This window comes from Zerene cesonia, chromosome 29 (genome assembly GCF_012273895.1).
Source record: "Zerene cesonia ecotype Mississippi chromosome 29, Zerene_cesonia_1.1, whole genome shotgun sequence".
NCBI classification, from domain to species: domain Eukaryota; kingdom Metazoa; phylum Arthropoda; class Insecta; order Lepidoptera; family Pieridae; genus Zerene; species Zerene cesonia.
This window is the reverse complement of record NC_052130.1, coordinates 1699879-1722755: the sequence shown is the minus strand read 5'-3', so window position 1 is coordinate 1722755 and position 22877 is coordinate 1699879. Positions and strand designations below refer to the sequence as shown.

General features: G+C 35.5%; 1 protein-coding gene across 1 annotated transcript in view; it reads right to left on the bottom strand.

Annotated features, from left to right (window-relative positions):
* LOC119837992 (mushroom body large-type Kenyon cell-specific protein 1) overlaps positions 1-22877 on the bottom strand; it is a 168967-nt gene continuing 146090 nt past the window's right edge. The window contains exons 4-7 of the mRNA XM_038363803.1: positions 20567-20692; positions 18813-18922; positions 9466-9603; positions 1-1396 (exon numbers count right to left, since the gene is read on the bottom strand). Coding sequence (XP_038219731.1) covers positions 1-1396; positions 9466-9603; positions 18813-18922; positions 20567-20692 — 1770 coding nt within the window. The remainder of the gene's footprint in view (positions 1397-9465; positions 9604-18812; positions 18923-20566; positions 20693-22877) is intronic.

Below are 22877 nucleotides of genomic sequence, written 5' to 3'. Positions count from 1 at the left end.
CTAGGCGGGGTGCGGCGCGGGGTGCGGCGCGGGCAGCGGCGCGGGGTGCGGCGCGGGGTGCGGCGCGGCGGGGGGCGCGGGCGGCGAGCGCGGCGCGTCGGGCGCGGCGGGCGGCGTGGGCGTGCCGTTGCGCGGCCGCAGCTTGTCGGCGCGCAGCCGCTGCACCGCCTCGCGCATCTCGGCCGCCAGCTGGTGGTCCGAGTCCAGGCGCGGGCGGCGCGCGGCCGGCTCGTCGTCGGGCTCGCCCGCCAGCCGCCGCATCAGGCTGGGCGCCTCGCCGCGCGGCTCCGCGGTGAGCCGCTGCAGCAGCGCCGCGCCGGGCCGCTCGAGGCTCGACCGGATGATGCCCTCGAGGAAGGAGCCGTTGGCCGGCGGTGGCGCCTCTCCGCGCAGGCGCCGCATCATGTGCGACGTGTACAAGTCCGAGGCGGGCGGCGCGAAGCCGGCGCCGGGCCAGAAGGGGTAGCCGGCCGGGTAACCGGGCGGCTCCGGCCCGTTGAGCCCGTTAGTGAACGGCTTGGTCGGCGGCTTGAGGGGCGGCTTGGGCGGCTGCGGCTTTGCGTCTTGCTGCGGCTTCGGTTCCCGCTTTCGGGGCCGCATGAGATGCCGCTCCTTCACTTTGTATTCTAGAGTCGAGTGCGGCACGCCGTAGTAGGAGCCGGCTCTGTGCACGGACATCTCGCCTCGCTGGACCGCCTTGACCGCTTCGACGAGGCTGTCTCTATCGTAGTTCCTGTACTTGCCCCGCTTGGGTCGCGTGCCCTTCCCACCGGTTGCAGGTTGTCCATTATTTGTCGATTTCGAATTGCTCGGTACGGCGTAATTCCTCTGGTTGTCCGGCGGCGTTTTGATCACAGACACGTGTCGATCCGGCGCTCTCATGTAAGACAAGTCGAGCTGGGGAGGCCTATCGAGAGGCTGTTGAAACTTTTGGCTTATGCTTTTCGCTATGACGTCGCTAATGGATGTCAAGAGGTGTTGAGAGGCGGGCGGATCCGCGAACACCGACGGCGGGAGGAGGAGCTGCGAGGGAGGATTGAGCGATGGCTGCGGAGGTAGGAGCGGAGTGATGGGCGTCACCGGCGTCGTCACCGGCGTGGCGGGCGACGAGCTCTTGTCGTCGGGCGGTGGAAAAGACGGTATTTTGAGGATCACCGAGGAGGGTGTCTCTGGTTTCTCCGGGTCGCTGTCCTGGTCAGACTCCTGGGCTTCCGGCGCTAGGCCGTGCTTGTTGACCTTGTTGCGGAGTGTGGAGCGCGGGATGCCGTACACCGCGGCGGCGCGGCGCGTGCCGAGGCGTCCGGACTGGATGTCGCGCAGAGCAGATTGCAGCTCATCCTCTGTATAGTTGCGCCTTGTGCTGTTGCTGGAGCCTTCTAGCGCAGAACGCTTTAATCTGTAACAATTGGAGGTTGCGTTTCAGATGTGCACAACAAGGACTATATTATTCTCCATACCTACGCAATATAATGTTATAAAACTATCTACACGTTTTTTTTTATTATCTTACCAAGATAGCCTAAAAGATACTTGAGGTTAGAACTGTAGAAAAGATGTATTCTTTCCTATTAAATATTTACGAATATTAAGGTTCACAACAATAAAAATGCTTGTACCTAGGATTCAAATATTCATCATCATCATCATCATCATCAGCCCATATATGTTCCCACTGCTGGGTCAGAGACAACCTATGAGGGTACAGGCCATGATCCACCACGCTGGCCAAGTGCGGGTTGGCAGATGTCACATGTCGTCAAACTTTTTGATTCTTGGACATGCCGGTTTCCTCACGATGTTTTCCTTCACCGTTTTTAAGCAGTGGTGATGCAACATGCGCAGATAAATTGAAAAATCAATTTATTTCCTGCACGCTCGCCCGGTCTCGAACCTTGACTTATCGAATTTGAAGTCCTAGGTTCTCACCACTGAGCCACCACTGCTTTTCAAATATTCATACTACGTTGTTATTCTGAGAGGATAAATATTCTGTGGATGTGATCATTTAATTGATAATTGTATGCACCTAATACCGAATCGTGAATTTGTATTATTTCAAAACATGCATTATCATTTATTTTAAATTATTATCTACTCTATTAATTAGAATAACGAGCTGTTTCTTTATATAAATAAATAGTGAAAGTGCATAAGGCTTCCGAATCTTATTCCAGATTTAAATTAAAAAGTTTAATTTAAATCAATCAATTTATAAGCTACCGCGACCTAGTTTTCTTTTCAATTTTGCAGCCACAATTAAAAAGTTTCCAAACAAAACCGTGACACATTCCGTTTAGAAGCGACAAAGGCGTTACATTGTTTGACTTTAACATGACTATTTGCTCAATTTATTTGTTAATCCGCGCAAACAGCGCGCTGATATAATTCCGAAACAAAAGAATGCACTTGCAAAATGAATCATAAAAGTATATGGGTCAACAGCTGGTCAACAACCGGCAATCGTTTAAATTCAATATTTCAAAACAGTGCCCGTATTAAATGGAGATAACGCGAAATGCGAAATATTTACTTGTCCACCCGATAACGGTCTACTAAGAATGCATCTTTATCTTTTTCCATTCGTCTTTTATTTCCGATACCGTTTACGTCGAGTTTGAACGCTGCACCACCATTATACGGTTTAGAATCGTTCACGTCAAATCGATAGTCTTTGGTTTCATCTTGCATTTGACTTTCTTATTTTTCGCCACCGTTGACACGGAATATGAAACCTTATTATTTAGCATTTGGGTCATTTTTTCCATCGCCGTTATCGGTCTTGAAGCGAGGATGCAAGGTCGATGCACCGTCGACTATCGATGCATTTTTATTTGTTTTGGCGAGTCACACGACCCACATCGCGGTCCCCGAATGAATTTATTCAGATATCGATTTGATATTGCGCATAATATCGATGCTGAAATCGAGACGTTGGTTCGAGTCGAGATTCTTTGAGATGCAGTGAAATTTAGATGTAACGAGCGTCCGATGTTGTTCGGCGATGCATATAACTTAATGATATGGCCTTTGTGAAAATTTGCGGATGAGTACGTTCTCCGTACCTATATACGATAATTGAATCTGAACTTATGGTGATAGAATTCAGTTTCCTTTGAATCGGGAATAATAGCAACGGCTTCCATCATCACTGATAAAAGTATATTAAGCAAGAATTCTATTAAGATTGCGATGAATAAAAGCGTAAATGATTGATTTTCGATACAGAGCACATCCATACGATTTCCTCAGTTGGCTTATTTAATTCTGAGCTAGAAATGTCGGCGGCGAAGGCTCGACATGGCGGGAAGAAAGTATGAATTTCGCAATCTCCTTGACACCCCATTTCTTAGGAGGTGAGAAAAAAATTTACACGTGTTCCGTCGAGAGGGCATTGTTAGCTTCGCATATGAGCTTAGGTAATGACTCGTGTACGCGACTTTGCGTCTTATGAACTGTGGAATATGGTAAAGGATTTTTCATGAAATTTGTTTGTTTATATCACTGTATAGTAGAAAACAAAGTCGCTTTCTCTGTCTGTCGCTACGTCTTTCTAATTTTTTAAAACAACGCAACGGATTTTGATGGTTTTTTTATGGATAGAGTGATTCAAGAGGAAGGGTTATCTTATTTATATATAAAATCCATTAAACTACTCCGAATTTAATAAATGCGAAGCCGTGGGCAAAAGCTATATGTTATAAGGGTATAGAAGTACAAACTTTATACTACAAATTAAAAAAGGGTATCTACTGGTATTTTATCCTACAAATATAAATCTGATACTTTAGAAGTACAGTTTACTATTTTACTAAAATTTATTTGTTGGCAATTTTTTAGTAAAAGGTAATGTAAAGGTAATGTTTCAATGACTTATTGATACATTGAAACATATTAAGTTCGCAATACCCAAAAACAATGCTATTTAAACCTTCACAACCATTCGATAGAAAAATATGCTTAAAGTCTGAACAAAAATACTTTTTTCGTTTGATTCGTTTCCATATATTATAATAAAAAATCCAATTTGTAAACTCGGGCAAAGCTATACTATACAAAACATTCAAATAATATATAATATACACAGTTTATTATCGTGCCGAAAACATAATATTGCAATATAATTAATCCCGAGCAATACAAGCCATATCTTGGTCATTGGCATGGACGCGTCAAAGCAAATAAAAAGTTTGCATGTCCGTCTGATAAGTCGATTTATTTCGAAAGCCATTCGTCACGGAGCGATGGCACAGTATACGGGTCCTTGACATCGAAATATTTGATACATATAGGTACAGCTTGCATCATACAGTATGTTATTTGTTTGGCTAATAAAGAGTTTCTTATAACGCTTTATTTATTATATTCAACTTACAATTTTTTGTATAACTTATTTTTAAGTATCCTACTAATATTATAAATGCGAAAGTTTGTAAGGATTTGTGGATGTTTGTTGCTCTTTCAAGTAAAAACTACTGAACGGATTGCAATGAAATTTGGTACGTAGATAGCTGGATAACTAGAATAACTTATACGTTTGCTTAAGTTCTGGGTTTATTGATTTTCACGTATTAATTCGCTTCGGTCTTTCCCGAAAAAATAATTTGGACTTATTCAAAAAGACAGTGAATAGGCTTTATCTAGACAGGCATGCACTTCCTTAGACTGCATCACTGCTTACGATCAGGTGGATTGCAGACAATTGCCTGTCTATCTCATTAAAAAAATATAGATTCAAATAACGTTTATCATTGGTTACGCAATATGTGCATATCTATTTCATATTCGAATGGAAATTGCAACTGAGAAGGTATTCGTAATTTCCCACAGATTATTATTAGCTACTAGACTGAAAGAATAAAAAAGCGTGATGAATACGACCCCATGGCCCTCTGGGAACAAAAACAATCATGTCTAGGCGTCATAGCGCCTTTGATTTAGAGCCAATTTTGCGCGTATTAGATGGCAGCTAGACTCATTTCTAGATGCTTAAAGTACTAATTATTTGCTGACGGCTGATGCTTTAAATAATAATTTGAGTTTCATTGTCGAGCTGTGGTTGTTTAATATCAAAATTATGTATAGTTTAAAAGTAATCCTGATTGAAGAAGTTTTTTTTTTGTTTAATCGTATGTTTTCAGTTGCTTATGAAAATAAAAAAGCTTTTTATTTTGTTATTAACAAAACAAAAACTTTCTTTAACCGACATTCCCAAAGACAAAGAAAGTCATCAAAGCAACTATTTTTATATGTTTTTTTATTCAATAATTGTGAGTTTTCAACCGGTAGGTGTGTTTTTTTTCGTGTTTTATGGAAAATTATAGTTTGGCTCCGTTTTAGAATCCAGAATAGTTCACTACCGCCCAGTTGTGGGTGACCGTTTATCTTATTTATATTTGTTCGCTATATTCACCCTGTAAAGTATATTCATCTTGTAAAGGTTGTACGAAATAACAGTCATATTTATTTTTACATTGTTGGTACAAAATATTAGTAATTACGTTACATAACCTGCACCCCGCCGCCCAGCTGGCGAGTAGCCCAATCGCCTGCCCCAGTGCCAATATGAGTATATATTAATGTTTTTGATAACGATATTCTGACATCATTATATTTTGTGTACGTACTGTTTATTTTAACCGACGTTCAAAAAAAATTAGGGTTTTTAATGACGATGATTTGGGTTTTCAACCGAGGTGATTCATATGTGATCAGAGTTTTGAAGAGAAACATAAGTATAAGATACGCTATTTTTGACATCTGTATTTCAATCAAATAACCAAGCTTTTTTATATTATACCATATTATTTCAAATCACAGACAACCGTTTGGTTCTTATGTCATTAAATTTACATGTAAACAAACAATATTTACGATATAATCATATGAAAAATAAAGAAAAATATTGTCGATAAGATAGCCAGCAGCCATTCTGCATAACACATGCAAATAATTAAAACTATTCAGAAGATTCAGGAATGATTAGAGTTCATGAACTTCGTAGTTTAATGGGTGCGTTCACATGCCATTGTTTGTGCGATCTGGGTGCAATGTTTCAATAGGAAGTGACATGCCATGGTGCTGGATAGGCTTTCACACCACTACTGTAAAGATATGCTATGCTAGTGAATGGATTTTGGAGAAGTTAAGCCGTTAATAGGGTAAAATCTTATGAGTTCGCACTTGTTCGGCTTGCTAAAGTATAAAATTGCAAAGTTTAAGTCTAAGTTATTAATGTGGGAGTCCAGCACGCTTCGGCACGAATTGGGCCAGCTCGCATCGAGGAAGTACATTGCCACAGAAGACCGGCGTGAAATAGTAGCACGCTTCTGTGTTTCGTACCGTAAGTTGAGGAGCCGGATGCCCGTTTCCATCTCATCCTTCCCAGTCCACAATTTCCTCCTTTTCTTATCCTTTCTCTTTATAAGCACCTTTTGCTATTTAATTTAAGATTTTTGTACGCCTGTATATTGTTTGTTTTTGTACGCAATATAGAATTTTCATTATTTTATTGATTCTTTCATTCAGTGGGCAGCGCATTTACACTACCTCTGCGAAAGTTGCCCGTTATAAAATGTAATGTTTTGTTTTCTATCGGCGCTCCGAAGTGTCGGTCTAATTCTGTAAATTCCAATCAATCTTGGCTTGACAAAGTTTAGTGCTAAAGCATGTACCTACTCACAGAATTTGTGGATGACTATTATAATTATAAGTACACATATAAATCTGTACGCTGCAAAAACATATAATTCAGGATTCTTAATATTGTGAATTATAAAATATAAAGTTTGAATGAGAGATTTTTTAATAGACGTCTGTCTAGAAATGGTCTTTGTCTAGCATTTGACAAGAGGTCAGTTTAATGTCAAATAGATCGTGATTTAGATGGTACATTCCTGATTGAGATAAATCTATTCACTGCCGCCTCAGAAAAGATCTAGAAGCAGCTTTCCCAGAAGCATGACTTCTGGGAAAGCTGTGTCTACTCGCTACACGCTAATACACTATTTCTTTACATTTTTGTAATTATACACGTTCTCATTTAAAAATTAAAAAGGATTTTAAACGCGATTTATTCATTATATTAGGAGACTGAGAGTCTCCCCGTGACCACGCTCGCTGTAAAGTGTTCGAAACGTCGGGTTAATAATATAATGAAGAAATCTCGTTTAAAATCCGTTAAAAACATTTTAATTTCTAACAGTATAATACTCGCGTTCAATCAAACACAAGAAAATACTATGTGTTCTCATTTTCTTCAACAATCACTATACATAGTGCTAAGTTATAACTTAACGTAGCTTAGCGTGGGCTGCACGCCTAATATATAATGGTCAATATACGCTGCGTATAATGTTACTGACCGTGTCAAATTCGTATTGTTTCCCTACAAGTTTGCTACTTAATTTATTTCTTGTGCTCTATTAAATCTACACTAATATAATAAAGAGGAAATTATTGTATTTTTGTATGTTTGTAACGTTTTCACGCAAAAACCGCTGGACCGTTTTCAGAAATTCTTTCACCATCAGAAACAGATAGTATTTAATAAGCTCATAAGACATGTATAGTTCTACTGCTTTTTGCATTAAATGTCCCTCACAATTAGCTCATTTTTTACTCCTAGTAGCACATGTCTTGAGATTTAACTTGAACTTTAGGTATAACATGCGTTGTTTATTGGTTCTGATTAACGATTTTTCATATATGACACGAAATGATGGAGTAAATTGTAACATGCCATTACTATCGAAACCCAGTTGGGTTCTAATATATTATTCACCTAATTTATATAATAAATTCGTATAAGATAACGACTTGTGGGGAATATATGGTAGTTCTCAATGGAAAAGTATGTAATTGTATGTTGTAAAAAAAAAAAAATATATATGCATAAATGCATAGTCCCGAATCAGTGATAGTTATACATCTTGGAGTTTTTGATATTCTAAAGTGATTATTAACCGAAGACACCGATTTAACCTAAAAACTTCACCACGATAGTTATCTTTATTCTTCATTGCATATTAAAGGCGCGGTCACGATTCGAGGGCCCTCCAGCTGGTGTCTGCTTCAAACGGATATTTTTTAAAATCCATTTTCTTTGACACCTACAAAGTGGTCTCTTCTTGTGAGATAGACATCGAATTTGGTCTCGATATTCTTGCGGCATTGATGCGAGAGAGCCGAGATAGGATGTGTAGCGATGACAGATTTGTATATGGGTACAGATTAATTACGTCTCACGTTGTCATGGTAATAAATCCATGCTGAAACGTCATCTTATGTCAATACAAGGTAACTGTTGTCAAAACAAATGCTACCCGTTGATTTTTGGCATAACCCTATCCTACTAAATACTATAAATGCGAGAGTTTGTAAGGATGTGTGTGTGTTTGTTGCTCTTTCACGCAAAAGTTACTGAACCGATTGCAATGAAACTTGGTACGTAGATAGCTGGACAACTGGAATAACATATAGGTAATTTTTAAACCCGATATTCCTAAGGGACATTACGCGGACATTACGGATATTACGCGGGTGAAACCGCGGGGCGCTAGCGGTGCTAGTTCTCAGTAAAAGTAATTTCATACCCTCTGTATAAATCATTCGGATAAGTCTCAATATTTTTGATAATTTCGCTTTAGTTTACATAAACACGACTATAAGAAAAATAGTTTCAAATTATTCACATCTACGAATCCACAACGAAACATACCCACTATTTTAAAATCGATGGCAAAACAAAGCGTATTTCTCTCCTTAATTTGCAAATATTTTAACACCTACAGCTAATCGACTTAACGCTAAATGGATTACATTAACTCCGGCCTTAATGCAAATGCTATCATTGTACGATCTCCTAATTTTATTTCAAACGGACTCAAGGTTTTTAACTAGCTAGTTGTTAGCTTCGTTATTTATGATGTTGTTTTGTTATAAATCGACGTCTACAGGTTGTAGATTCGACAATTTTGTTAATGTTATGCGATGAAATATTAGCCTCTAGCGTTTAGCAATTTGTTTTTGACAATTTAAGAGCATTTAGAAATTAAAAACTTTTTAACGGATTTTAAACGCGATTTATTAATTATATTATTAACCCGACGTTTCGAACACTTTACAGCGAGCGTGGTCACGGGAGGGCAGTCTCCGTTAAAAAGTTTTTAATTTCTAAATGTATAATACTCGCGTAAAATCAAACACAAGAAAATACTAATTTAAGAGTATCTAATATCAAACCTTATAGTTAAGCCTTCTATAATTTTTTTCAATCCTGGAATATCTTCAACATTAGTCCTTAAGGATTTTATATCCTGTAAGTTGCTAACGGTGCAACATATCCAAACGTTTTTGGAAACAAGTAGAGAACCAAATTCCTCAACTACATACATGGAACCTGATAACATGACATACATGACATGATATTAAAGGCTATAAACCGACCAAAAGCAAAAGCACACGAACCTGGAATTATCCTGGATTTTAAGGTCAGGTGGCGGAGTACCACTGGTGCTGGAGGTCGACTTGGCGCTGAGGTCGAGAGGCTGCTCCGTCACCGTCGGCGACGACCGGGGTACTCCCACCTTGTCTGCGTCCGCTAGCCTGGTGGAGGTATTCATTTTATTTAGAATAATTGTAAAATATCTCTCTGATGGAGCAATTTTATCTCTTATGCTATAGATATAATATTGATCTAATTACGATTGATTAATTATATATTTTATTCGATCATATAGACCAAATGTATTCATATTCCGAAATAAAAGAACTTGCCTGTATTTAATTATTTATAGTTATTTGTATTATTACAATCATTAAATATATCATAGCATATGCTAAGTTTTTATTCAGTTATTTCTTTAAATGTTTTTCCTTTATTGTCTCTTATTCATCTATTGCTTCAGCAGTTTCAAATGCTTTATTAATATTAAGATTTTCACATTGAGCAATAGCATTATAATCATTATTAGCTCTTATATGTAATACAAGATGGGCGAATAGCAGAACCCAAAAAGCCGTAACAATATACTCTTAGTTGGTCTTGAGCATGCTTTGTCACGAATTAGGTCACATTACTGTATCCGCTGGGGTTACCACCCCTACATAATAAACTGCAACTTGAACTAAAAGTCGTTTCCTTGCAAAAAATATTAAAGCTTAAAGAAAAAGGCAAATTTAAGACATGAAAATCATTGACATTTAATCTTTTTTAAAGCACGATTTTAATATAAACGTGCATGACTTGTAAAACTATGTACTAATTAAATTATAATTATATTAAAGGCGATTCATTATACCTACTTTCTGAAAAGCAAGGAAATTCACTCGACCCACTAAAATTATTGAAAAACATTCCTAATTTGTTCCAATATTTCTGTTCAAAGAAAAACGAGTTGCATCGAAATCTAATGTTTTATATAAAATTCCAATTTTATTACGTAAAATAAGCAACATTATGCAGACAAAGTATTTCAATAACAATTTTTAATTGTTGATGCGATTTTTCCTTAACTATTATCCTTCGATATTTTTCTTAATTACCACTCGCTAAATCAACTCGTCCTGTCAAACGGCTGTTTGATTAGATATTGATAAACGTTAAAGTCCTGTTTAGGTCATTATTTTTATCTCTCGTTAATTCTATTTAGTTAACCAATCTATTTGATCGGACGATTTACTTATAAACCAGGTAACAGTTCAGTCTTGTTTAGTTTTTTTTTACTTTTTCTTTTACATATTATTTAGATAGCATATTTTTCTTATACTATTATTTATCGTTAATTCATCAATCTATTTGATCGAAGGATTTACTAATAAACCAGATAACAGTTCAGTTTTTTTTTTACTTTTTCTTGATTTTCTTTCCCAAACATTTTATTATATAACGTATTTTTCTTATACTATTATTTACAACATAGCGATTATAGATGTCATTTGATTCAACCGCTGCTTTGAGTAATTCTCGGAAGCTATAAACTACCCAATGTAATTGTCTATGTTTAACTTTCCTCTCATTTCTCATATAAGTATTATGTGATTATGGCTTTATACGTGACCCTGATGTGTGACCTCTATCATTGATATTAATTTTGTATGAATTCCCGTTATTTTACTTCAGTATACCTAATGATAACATCTTAGATATAATTGTTGTCTATAATAAAGATCATCAACGACCCTAAGGGAAGACATTTTAGATTCTAAAATAGGAATAAATCATAACAATTTCCTATGAGACACAAGAGAATCATGCCAATCAGTGAAAACTAACCAAGTTATCTACTATATAGTTAATAGAAACGAATTCAAAAAATAATACATTCTTATCAAATACCGTCTGAAAAAACATTTTATAAACATACTAGCTTTTTCCCGCGGCTTCGCACCCGTTAAATTAATAGATGTTATAATACATATAAACCTTTCTATTGAATCACTATTTATTAAAACAAAAAACCATCAAAATCGGTTGCGTAGTTATACAGATTTAAGCATACATAGCATAGAGGCAGAGAAAGCGACTTTGCTTTACTATGTAATGATATCATCATTATCCTTAATTTTCATGAATAACTAAATTTTTTCAACACCAATATAGACATTGTACCTACCATTACTATAAGCTTCAATATAAAGACTCAAAAATGCTTTCAATCATAGAAAATAGAAGCAAGTTTTTAATAACGCAATGAGTTTGAACAAAAAATACGTTAAATTGCATCGTTTTACGTGATACATAAAAACGCCGTGCATATTTTTAACTAAAAACTTAATTAATTTATTCAGAACGACATTTTCCTGTTATAAGTCATGACATCCTGTTAAGGCATAATTCAATTAATTGTTTACAAACTAGGATATATTTAAATCGTAGTTGAAATTGATGAACCGAGGATCTAAACCAGTATTAGTATAAAACAATATACTAAATTATTTACTAGTCGTGTTATATCATCACTACATCCTACTAATCCTACTAATATTATAAATGCGAAAATTTGTAACGTTTATAATAGTAGTCGGATTAAAGAATTTTATAATTAATGATTCTGAAATCTTTCTCAATATAAACGTGCCATATTTTGAACACTGGTCTGCGCAATATTCGTTAAAAACTGGACAAAGTTTTTGCTACACATATCAATACTAGCTGCGCCCCGCGGTTTCACCCGCGTAAGTCCGTATCCCGTAGGAATATCGGAATAAAAAGTTAACTATATGTTATTCCAGTTGTCCAGCTGTCTACGAACCAAATTTTATTGCAATCGGTTCAGTAGTTTTTGCGTGAAAGAGCAACAAACACACACTCATCCTTACAAACTTTCGCATCTATAATATTAGTAGGAAGTAGGATACGAGATTGCGTAAAATGTAAACACAATAATAAGCCGGGAAAATGTGAAAACATTCTCCTCATAAGTTATACGTTCACGTGACCATAGACTTCCGAACCCCAATAAACACAAATTGAACCGGAAAGGGATGTCTGAAGCATGTCGAGAGACTAAAATCCGCATTCGATTGCCACACTTCACGCGGAGCGGACGTCTCGACGCGATTCTATAACTAATTATTGCTTATACAGCTCACAATTATTGTCTGCGTAAACACATCGATATTGAACTCGCATCTGAACGAAAAGCTGTGAATGGTGCATTGAATGTCAGACGGAGACGACAAAGCGGCCGCGTGATGCTATTGTGAACTTGTTCTGATGTTTCTTGAAGGAATATTGAAATTATTCGATGCTCAGATGACGTGCTATTGTCCGTATTTAGGTTAGGTTGGTGACTGTGATTTTGAAGTCAATAGAGAGCTTGAGTGCTTTAGACTCTGATAAGGACAAGTATAATTCTATGTATGAGAGACGTAGACTAAGAATAAATTATTAAAGATATGAATAGCATTAAATATCGAATTAGAAAGAGAGGATTATAAAATAAATGTTTGTTGGTATTTGGTAATATTGATTTATATACGTAACAATTTATATATATAGCAAGTTTTTGTAAAATCGTCTCTGCATCGAAAAATACATGAATACTTAATAGTTCGTATAAAACTTTAAAGTGTAGTGTTGGTAATATCAGTATATATATGTTGGTAAAGTTTGTGCTTCATTTCATTTAGAACCTTCCAGATGCAGACACAACATACGTTTATACAAATATAAACATAAGTCGGATACCTTCATATTGTTCTTTACTAATAATATTTGTTAATTAGATAAAGATTATTATTATATACATAATTGTGTATGCATTTATGTTACAATTCTGTGTCCTAAATCGTAACAAATGGTACAATTTACAAAATCTCTCACAGCACCATTTCTGTCATTCAAACGCGTTTACATTTCATTCCGAATGAAGCGCAAAGGAGTCCACATACACGAATACAATTTCGCGATAGTACAAACGCTCGGCTTAAGAAGGCACTGAAATGAACACGTCTATTCCGGCTGCTGGGGAAGCGGCGGCGATCTCGCCGCATTTCGGATAAATCTCGTATCGTATTCGTGTTTACACAATGCTTCTTAAAAGTGATATATTTCTAGACGGTTTTGTTTGGGTTTCTACCTTCTGGTAGGGAGGGATCAACAGCTGCTGAAGATGCCGGAAAATCTCTCATTTTTTCTGCATTTGTAATGGTTATTTCGGATTTAGTCAGTTTACACTCCGTTTTGGCACTTTAGGAATTTCAAAATATCTCTACAATTATTTTCTTATTAGAATTGCTCAACAAATAGTTTTGCCAAATCATGTAACCCAGATTTTCCATATACGTCTCCATCTAAAACGACAACGCTTAAGTTAAAATCACTGTTATTATAATTACTGGCACAGTTGCAAGTTAAACAATAGCACCGATTCTAAAGTAAACATTTAAATAACAAATGGGTCTAAATATGCAACCTTGAAGCACTCCGTCTTAAATAAATCAATACTTTGATAATTCATTCAATGGATAATAAGTTTTGTGAGTAACTCCGCGAATTGCTGATATTTAAACTGTTTATTTTAAGACGCAATAAACGACTTGTTTAAATGTAGGTGTTGAACATTATTAACTTAAATAATATTGTATATTTTACGAGATAATCAATATTTATCTCGACCTATGGAATATTTCCTTTGTGTTACGAAGTATTAAACCTTTAATTTGTATAATAATCCTACTAAAAATTACCCTTAATATTTAAATGATTTGAATGAAATGACTCGAAAGATGAGGTGAAAAGAAAAGCTGTTTTGTAAGGTTTGTATTCTGAGAATCGAATACAATAATAAATATAAATCGAAGTGAAGTTGTTAATAGACGCAGTAATTTATAGTTCGTTACAAATCAGACGTAATTAATAACCGAGACAATCAGATAAAAAATAATGAAGTCGAAACTGAGATCCTTGCTAATCCGCAAAACGGAATGCCGTTAAATCTAGCTAGCTATAATAAATATTTCATCAATTCAAAGCGTGCCTTTGATCTATTTTTATGTATCCATCCCTCGTTATTACATTCGAGTTGCTACGAATCAACAATCCAATTAAATCGAAAAGTAAGTTCATCCATTCGATTCTGGCAAGTACGTGGCTGTCATAAAATGTTAACGATCCGATATCGGCTTGATATAGAAGCTTCTGGAAATGTGTCACAGTTTTACGCGCCATTTTATTGGGCTTTTGGCGGGATTGCTTCGACGCGTGATCCTGTTGAGTTAAGACATAGTTGTGGCGTTCAGTGGCTCGCGCTGTCGAGGCTCTGATCTATTGATTGTATCATACTCCTTGTTGGGAATAATGATATTTACACACAATTATAATATTAATACATTTACTGAAGGAGTTGTCTTTTATTTTGCGCTACTGTTTAAGTTTATTTGAATCATTCGTGAGTTATAAAAATCCCGTGAAGTTCGATTTCTTCTATACTAATATAAAGACTATTAGTCTATACTAATATAAAGACAAGAGGTGAATTTTTGTTGTTGGTGAATCTCTGGATTTAATGAGTCGATTCTAAAAAATATTATACCAAAAAGAAAACCATGTTATCTGTGAGTGTAATAGGATACGTTTTATTATTTATATCCTGAATCAACCCAGGAGGAGCCGCTAGTATCAGCGATATTTTCCACGTGTAAATGAACATTTCAAATAATTTCTATCAAGCACGTGTAACGAAATATATTAATGGCTCTGTCATCGGAAAGTTCTAGAAACATTCTCTTCGGTTTTTCGTGGAATTTGTTTGGCGCGTTTCGCTTGAAATAGCTTTGAAGGAATATCTATAGGTACCTAAGGCATTAGTAAATTGTTACATTATTTTAGATGAATTTCTTACTTTTACTAAGGATAAAAGAGTAGACCTACGGGAAGAAAAACAAGATGTGTTTAATAATTTGATTTAAGGACACGGTATTTCCTACCTAAACTTCAATCGAGTTTTCTTTTGGACCTAATGCTATGATTAAGAAATAGAAACAAAGGCCCATTAAAAACGAAAGCTTCATACAGCTTGGCGTCAAAAGACTTTCAACCTCCTAAAAGTCCAAACACATTACAATCATTATATCATACTAGCTGTTCGCCCCGGCTTTTCCCGTGGTACATATATAGCCTATGTCACACAGTGAAGTTGTAGCTTTCTAATGGTGAAAGAATTGAAATCGGTCCAGTGGTTGCGTAAAAACAAACGAACATGCATAAATGAAAAGTTTTCTCTTTATAATATTAGGGTAGATATATAAGTTAGGATTTGTTATAGCTACCTACTTTGTTCGTAAAGTAATATCTTATTAATCGAACAGCACAAGTAAAGGTAGTTAGGTAATGTACACTAAGCATTTAGGTACTTCTAAAAAGTCTTAAACAAACAGTATCTAGTATATTTTAATTGCGTGCATTTTAAATGCTAATGCCAATTGATATTCTACAATCTAAATGTTTGCTAGATTGCTTGCCATACGTCAAAACGTCACCGGAACGTTTGACCTTTACCAATTACTAAAGATTATTATAAATCCAACTTCATTTAATTCACTTTAGATATCCCGTGACAGGTGTTTTTGATTTGAAAACATGAGACCTTTGAGATAATTTAATCCATAGTTTTAAAGCTGTTTGTATGAACGCGCTTATCTCAGGAATTGTTGGACTGATTTGAAAAATTCACTGTTTGATATGTGGGTATGTTATCCGTGAGTGTTATTTGTTATACAGGTAGGGATCACGGGCGAAGCCGGGATGCAACACAAGTCAAATACATAGTTTAAAGCTGTTTCAATATGTATTGGGGTTGAAATAATTTTATGAAGTTATTTTACAAATAATATGATGTAACGAGAAGTATACGTGAATATTTCCAGATATAACATAAAACATAAGAAAAATATATAATATATAATAATATACATAATTTTCGCCCCAGCTTAGACCGTAGTACATACACACTCAGTGAAGTTGCAGCTTTCTAACCGTGAAAGAATTATTGAAATCGGTCCTGTGGTTTATGCGTAAAATAGTTACAAACATTCAAAAATAATTTTTATAATAATTCAAAAATACTAAAGTATCCTCTTTATAATATAAAGTACATTTCGTTCATCAATAATTTTGTTTATAACGCAAAAAAATTATAATAAAAAACAACGATTACGGAAATAACGTGTTTTGTGTTTTCCACAACACTTTCCGCATAATAATGATTTCTAGAAAATTCGTACGCAACCTTGTTAAGGATAATATAAGATTAGAATCAAGTTTTTAACCAAAGCAAGCAAAACCTCGCTGAATCAGTTCCGTATTGAATAACCAGCGTTCGTCTCAAGGATTCATCTTTATGTACAATTTTATTTATCGTCTAGCATTGCGAAATGTACCTTAGTGGGACTAGACAAGGTGTATTCTTCTTTGGATGGAATAACGTGCCCATATTGATATGCTTGTGGGTGTAAATTGCGCTTTTCAAAGAATCATTTCAACAAACAAGCTTTGTCGTTAGTTAATAATTTTGTACAGAAAATCCATTTTTATTGAATAATGTGGAATCCGTTTTTAATTGCTATCGAAATTGGCTTTATAAGAAGGCTATGATCTAATTCCTCTGAGTGGATTTTCGGGCGTAGTTATTGTTAACCGACTTCAAATAATGGAGGTTTTCTTCACCGACAAACAAGGTACACCGCCCAAATATCCGAATTATACCAAATTAAAATAAGACCTAGCGAAAGATACCAGATGTCAAATAAAAAAGAATCAAGTAAAACCCAAACGAAAGTTCTGGTAACAAAGCTATAAAAGCGACTTGATAACTTCCCTTTTTTTAAATCAGTTAAAAAGCACTCGAAAGCCTCATCTTTCATGAAAAAGCATTTTACTTCAATATAATTGCTAGATTTAAAATTTTCAGATATGTCAGCTTAAATACTATTAAAGGCTTAAAATTTCAAATGCAACCGCATCAAAGCAATTAGGTCACGCGTCTTTCATTAAGATTTAAGATTACTGTGCCCTCCTACGGATTACGGAATTTTTAAACCCATTTATTGAAAGTTAACCACCGCCCGCGGCTTCGTCCGCCTTTCGTTCTTATTGGATCTCTAATTCTTTGTCCACAATCAGTGAACGCTTTAAAATAACACGTTTCTCAGTTAGAAATAAAAGACTTTTTAACGGTTTTTAAACGCGATTTATCATGATTAAACATTGGTTAATTTAGTATTTTCTTGTGTTATTTTACGCGAGTATTATACATTAAGAAATGAAAAACTTTTTAACGGATTTTAAACGCGATTTATTCATTATATTATTAACCCGACGTTTCGAACACTTTACAGCGAGCGTGGTCACGGGAAGTATGATGTTGAGTATCCTACTAATATTATAAATGAGAAACTTTGTAAGGATGTGTGTGTTTGTTGCTCTTTCACGCAAAAATTACTGAACCGATTGCAATGAAGTTTGGTACGTTGATAGCTGGACAACTGGAATAACATATAGGCAACTTTTTATCCCAATATTCCTACAGGATACGGACAAATGTTTGAAGAGCAGAATATCGCTCTCAAGGTTTGTTTCGTTAATAATTAAGCCTGTTGTAATGGTAGTTTTATTTAATTACCAAGGAATCTCGATAAATCCATTTACTAAATTGTATTACAATGTTAATAATAATAATATACCTACTATTTTTTTACATTATAGTTAAAATAAAAAGAAAGTAATGCAAGAAACTTTTATTATTTCTTTTACTTATATTTTTATTTAGGTTTGTTTTAATATAAAATATCTTTTTCCTTTATATTTAGGCATTAATTTCCTACGAGTATATCTACGTTATCATTATAAAAAGGATTTTTTTTTTGTATTTTTGTATTGTTTGTATGTGTGTTTCCCCGAGTGACATAGGCATATATGTGTACCACGGGTGAAGCAAGTGGATTATATAAATAATCATCTTTACAGAGTTTCATGAATTCACCGGTTAAAAAAAAGAGGATTTATAGATTTTAATACAGAGTACTAAGAGACAGTCACTAGTATTCACTTCGAGTGTTGCTTGTATCCTCTTTCCTTCAATAAATCTGCACCAGATCAAGAAATATTCCTTTCATTAGCTATACTATGTGATGTCCATGCTGCTAATGCGTTGTCGCTAAGAGTAGGAATAAAGAAAGCATATACGGGAATAGAAATGAACTGTGGAGGGTGAAGAAAAGGATACGGGCCTGTGACTGCTCCACTGGCCCAATTCGTGCCGAAGCGTGCTCGACTTCCACATAAAACATATTCGTATACTACAGGTACTCACCCATCAAGTGGTCTGGCAGCCGCTAGCCGCTGCATCATCCACGCCTGCGGCAGAGCTGGCTGCACCAGCCCAGTGCCCAACGCCGCGAGCGCAGCTAGCATCTGTTGGAACTGATATGAAGCTTATGTAGACTTTTATAAAGTACAATTTCCTTAATTTAGTGCCTAGAATACAAAGCAGCTCCTCCGTTCTAGCTAAACTAATAACTAATCTAGACTAATTCAAAAACAATGTCCTACCTTATCAATTGTGAGATGAAAAAGTGCCAATTGGGAATAACAAAGATCTGGTAGAGAATGTTTTTCAAAATCGATTAAATAGGGAAAAACATAGAAAAATGGTAGTAAGATTCATCCATCGTAACATTTTGTTTGCACATAACAACTTAGAAGCCGGAGGAGCAAAATACGATTGAAACAAGAAAAAACTATTTCCGAAATAAACGAAACGAGACCAATGAGGCACATATGCCTGAAATTAGACAGCAGACAAATCCGCCAACCAATAGAGAGTCTACCATGCTTAGGAAATATAAAGTACAAAACTCCGCAAGAAAGCCATAAAACCGCGTTTAATAAAGTATTCCATCGAAAAACCCCTTTAAAGCAACAGTCCTCATCACGATTATCCTTCCAGCTGAATAGATAAACGCTTATTCACTTATATTCCTTGATGACTGTTACCGCAATCTGTTACCCCTTAAAAACTTTATGTATTTCTCTTTGACGTCATCTAAGGCCCCCATTGACCCAGAAATGTTAAACACCATGCTTTTTATATTCCCCCATAGAGGGAGGTTCCTATTAGAAGCGTGTTTCTAAGGTGTGCTTACGCGTACGTAGTAATTATGGGAGTTTGGATACTGTTTGAAATTGTAAAGGACCATAGTTATTTCAAGAGAGTTATGGAGATTCTATCGACAAAGGAGACTGTGGGGATATGCTGTGACATGACTTGGAAAAGATAATGCGACTGTATATCATATGTTTATCATAAGGAAGGAATAAACAGAACCTTATTGTTATAGAGATTAGATCTCTTACAATGTCGTCTGCTGTTGATATTTCTGTACCCATGATCCCACCTCAGCAATCGAAATTATTTACTCTTTCGGTTTGGGACAGCCCATTTCTGTTCTTGAAAAGGTTGTAGTTACTTCATTATTTGATGTTATACAATACAATGTTCTACAAGCATTGAACCTGACCATACTTTGGTTTCAATTTTATATTGGTTACAATTTTTTATTTCATAAAATAAGCATTTAATTTAAATTGCCAGGCTTAAAGATATTGCGGAAAAGAATGCAGCCTTAGGCTAATTGGCGTATTTCAGATTAAAACGTCAATATAAAGGAAATTATTATAATCTTAAGTCAATTTTATTCAAGTAGACTTTTGTTAAAACCTGATCCGTGGAACATTCGAGGCTGTATTGAGAAATTACGCCTTCCTAGTGTTCCGGAAAGACTTGTGCATTATAAATTAATTTATTAATTTGAATCAAGGCTAAGTAGACAAAAGATATCTGCAAGTATCCGAATCCAAAAAACACATGTTCTTATTCTGATTGAAAGCAAATTACTTGTAAAAAAATCCAGGTGAAGCTAAAGCTTCTAAATCCTTAAGCACTTAATCCTTAACTCAAACTCGCATAACGTCATTTTTGAAGCATACCCAAACTAAAACAGTTATATATATCATTTATTTTTTATAATCTGATTCTGGTCTGCCGCATAGTAATGTTCTGGTTACCTGGGCTATCGCTTGGGGGTTCTGGCCCTGCAGTTGCAGTTGCAAAAGGTGCTGCAACAGCGGCGGGCCCCCAGCGGGGCTCTTGGCTCCAGACACCGAACTGCTATCCGATTCCGATGCGGGACTCTGAAATTATATAAATACCATTAAGATTATATAGATAATCCATTAGATATATGAGTGTTTAAAAACTTGTCTAGCTGATATTTTTGATACGAAAATGTTCGTCCAGAGAATTGTTTGTTGAGATTCATACTGATTGGAGCAAATCTTCGCGCCTAATCTATCAATAAACGATAATCTTGATAGATTTAAATAACCAATAATACAGAAAATTTATAAGCGTCAACTGACATACAGACTGACGGACAGACAGAACGACAAAAAGCAATGTCTTATAAATAGAAACCCGTTTACCCTTAGACAAAAAATCATACATTTGAAAATATGTTCTGGTTTAATTTTATAATACATAGTACCAATTACACGTACCTAGGTAACATCAAAATTAATGAATAAATTGTCTTTGAAAATAACCATAGTGAACTTTCAATTGTTTTTTTTTATTTTCAGCTTATCTACTAAAACTATACCGCCTAATTAAAAGGAAAAATATAGTTAGTATTATATGAAATCCTATATTACCATATTTAATTACAACCGAATAGAAAAAACATCACCTTGATAGAAAACTTGAATTATTATCGGAATCCAAAGGAATTCATGAATAAAATAATAATAAAATAGTTGTATTTGTTGATACCAAGTTCGTAGTTTGCAGGTGTTGTATGCTGACGTCATTAAGTTTTTCTTGAAATATTATACGAGTTATTTTAATAACGATTTTCCTTTGGACTAAGAGTATTTATATTCAAAATGGTTTACTGAATCTTACACCTCACTCTACGTGGGGTTTTGGGCATATGAAATTTAGTGATAATGACGTGCCCTGTTAGATCTAGACTTTTTATAATTTAGGATTGATCTCAAAACCTCTAAGAATGGCCAGTGTTTACGGGATACAGACTCCGCGGTTTCACCCGCGTGAGTGTATCCCGTAGGAATATCGCGAGTTGCCTATCTGTTATTCCAGTTGTCCAGCTATCTACGTACTAAATTTCATTGCAATCGGTTCAGTAGTTTTTGCGTGAAAGAGTGACATACAAATACACATACATCCTTCCTGATAAACTTTCGCATTTATAATATTAGATAGGATTAGTAGACATTGTATATTTAAAATAATTAAAACGTTCATCTGCCCTCGGTTTTCTGAAGTTATTTCCATTGGGAAGTATTTATTTTGGGAGCGCATTAAAATTTCAACAATTTTACATTCATTCATAAACTGTGCGTAATTAAAATTGACCTTCAATGGACGTGTTAAAAGACTATAACTCGACAGCGAAATTTCGAACCAGTTAAATACTGAATTAATTACTTTAATGTTAATGATAATCATTATTCTTCTTTGTAATTGGGTAATTGTTAGTGTTTTTTCTTTCGTTTCTTTCTAGAAACAATTTCTATTACGTTGATATTCCATAAAATATACTTCAATACCTAATAATAAAGCTGAAGAGTTTGTTTGTAGGCGTTTATCTCAGAAACCAGGCTGATTTAGAAATTATTTCAACGATGAATACGTGATTACCGGCTATGTATGTACCACGGGCGAAGCTGGGCGGTCTGCTAGTGATATTTTTGTTACAATAAATTATGTTTAAATAGATTTTGATTGCTTTTTTTGTATGCGCTTCCAAGAAGTCTATTTCAATAAATAAATGCTTTTATAATAATCTTCGTACAAGGTCTTATCAAATGCGTTCAAATCAGAACTAGGTTATATATTTCTAAGAAAAGATGATGTAGGTAGGTAGGTTTCCAATTTCTTTCACAATATCAAATATAAATTCTGTACATATTTTCTGTCAATTTTTTCTATTTATTTTTTACATAAATTCTCTTTCACATTGAACCTCATTTTGATAACGATTTTAGTTGTTTTATAATCCCGTGTACACTACATACAGAGATTCCTTTTTCTTGAATAGACAGGGTCTATTACCTACCCTATACCAGTATTATAATAAAGAGACATAGTTTGTTAATTTGTTTTTTAATACTAGTTCTAATTTACCGACCTCTGGAGCAGCTGTACCGACTTAAAAAATTCTTTCATAAATAAAGTTACATTTTATTTTGTTTTTATACCGGGTCAACTCGGGCTGGGACGAGTTATATACCTAGTCTTGCCATAAATATTGTAATAAAGAAAAAAGAAAATTGTTAACTGCAAATAACATTTATT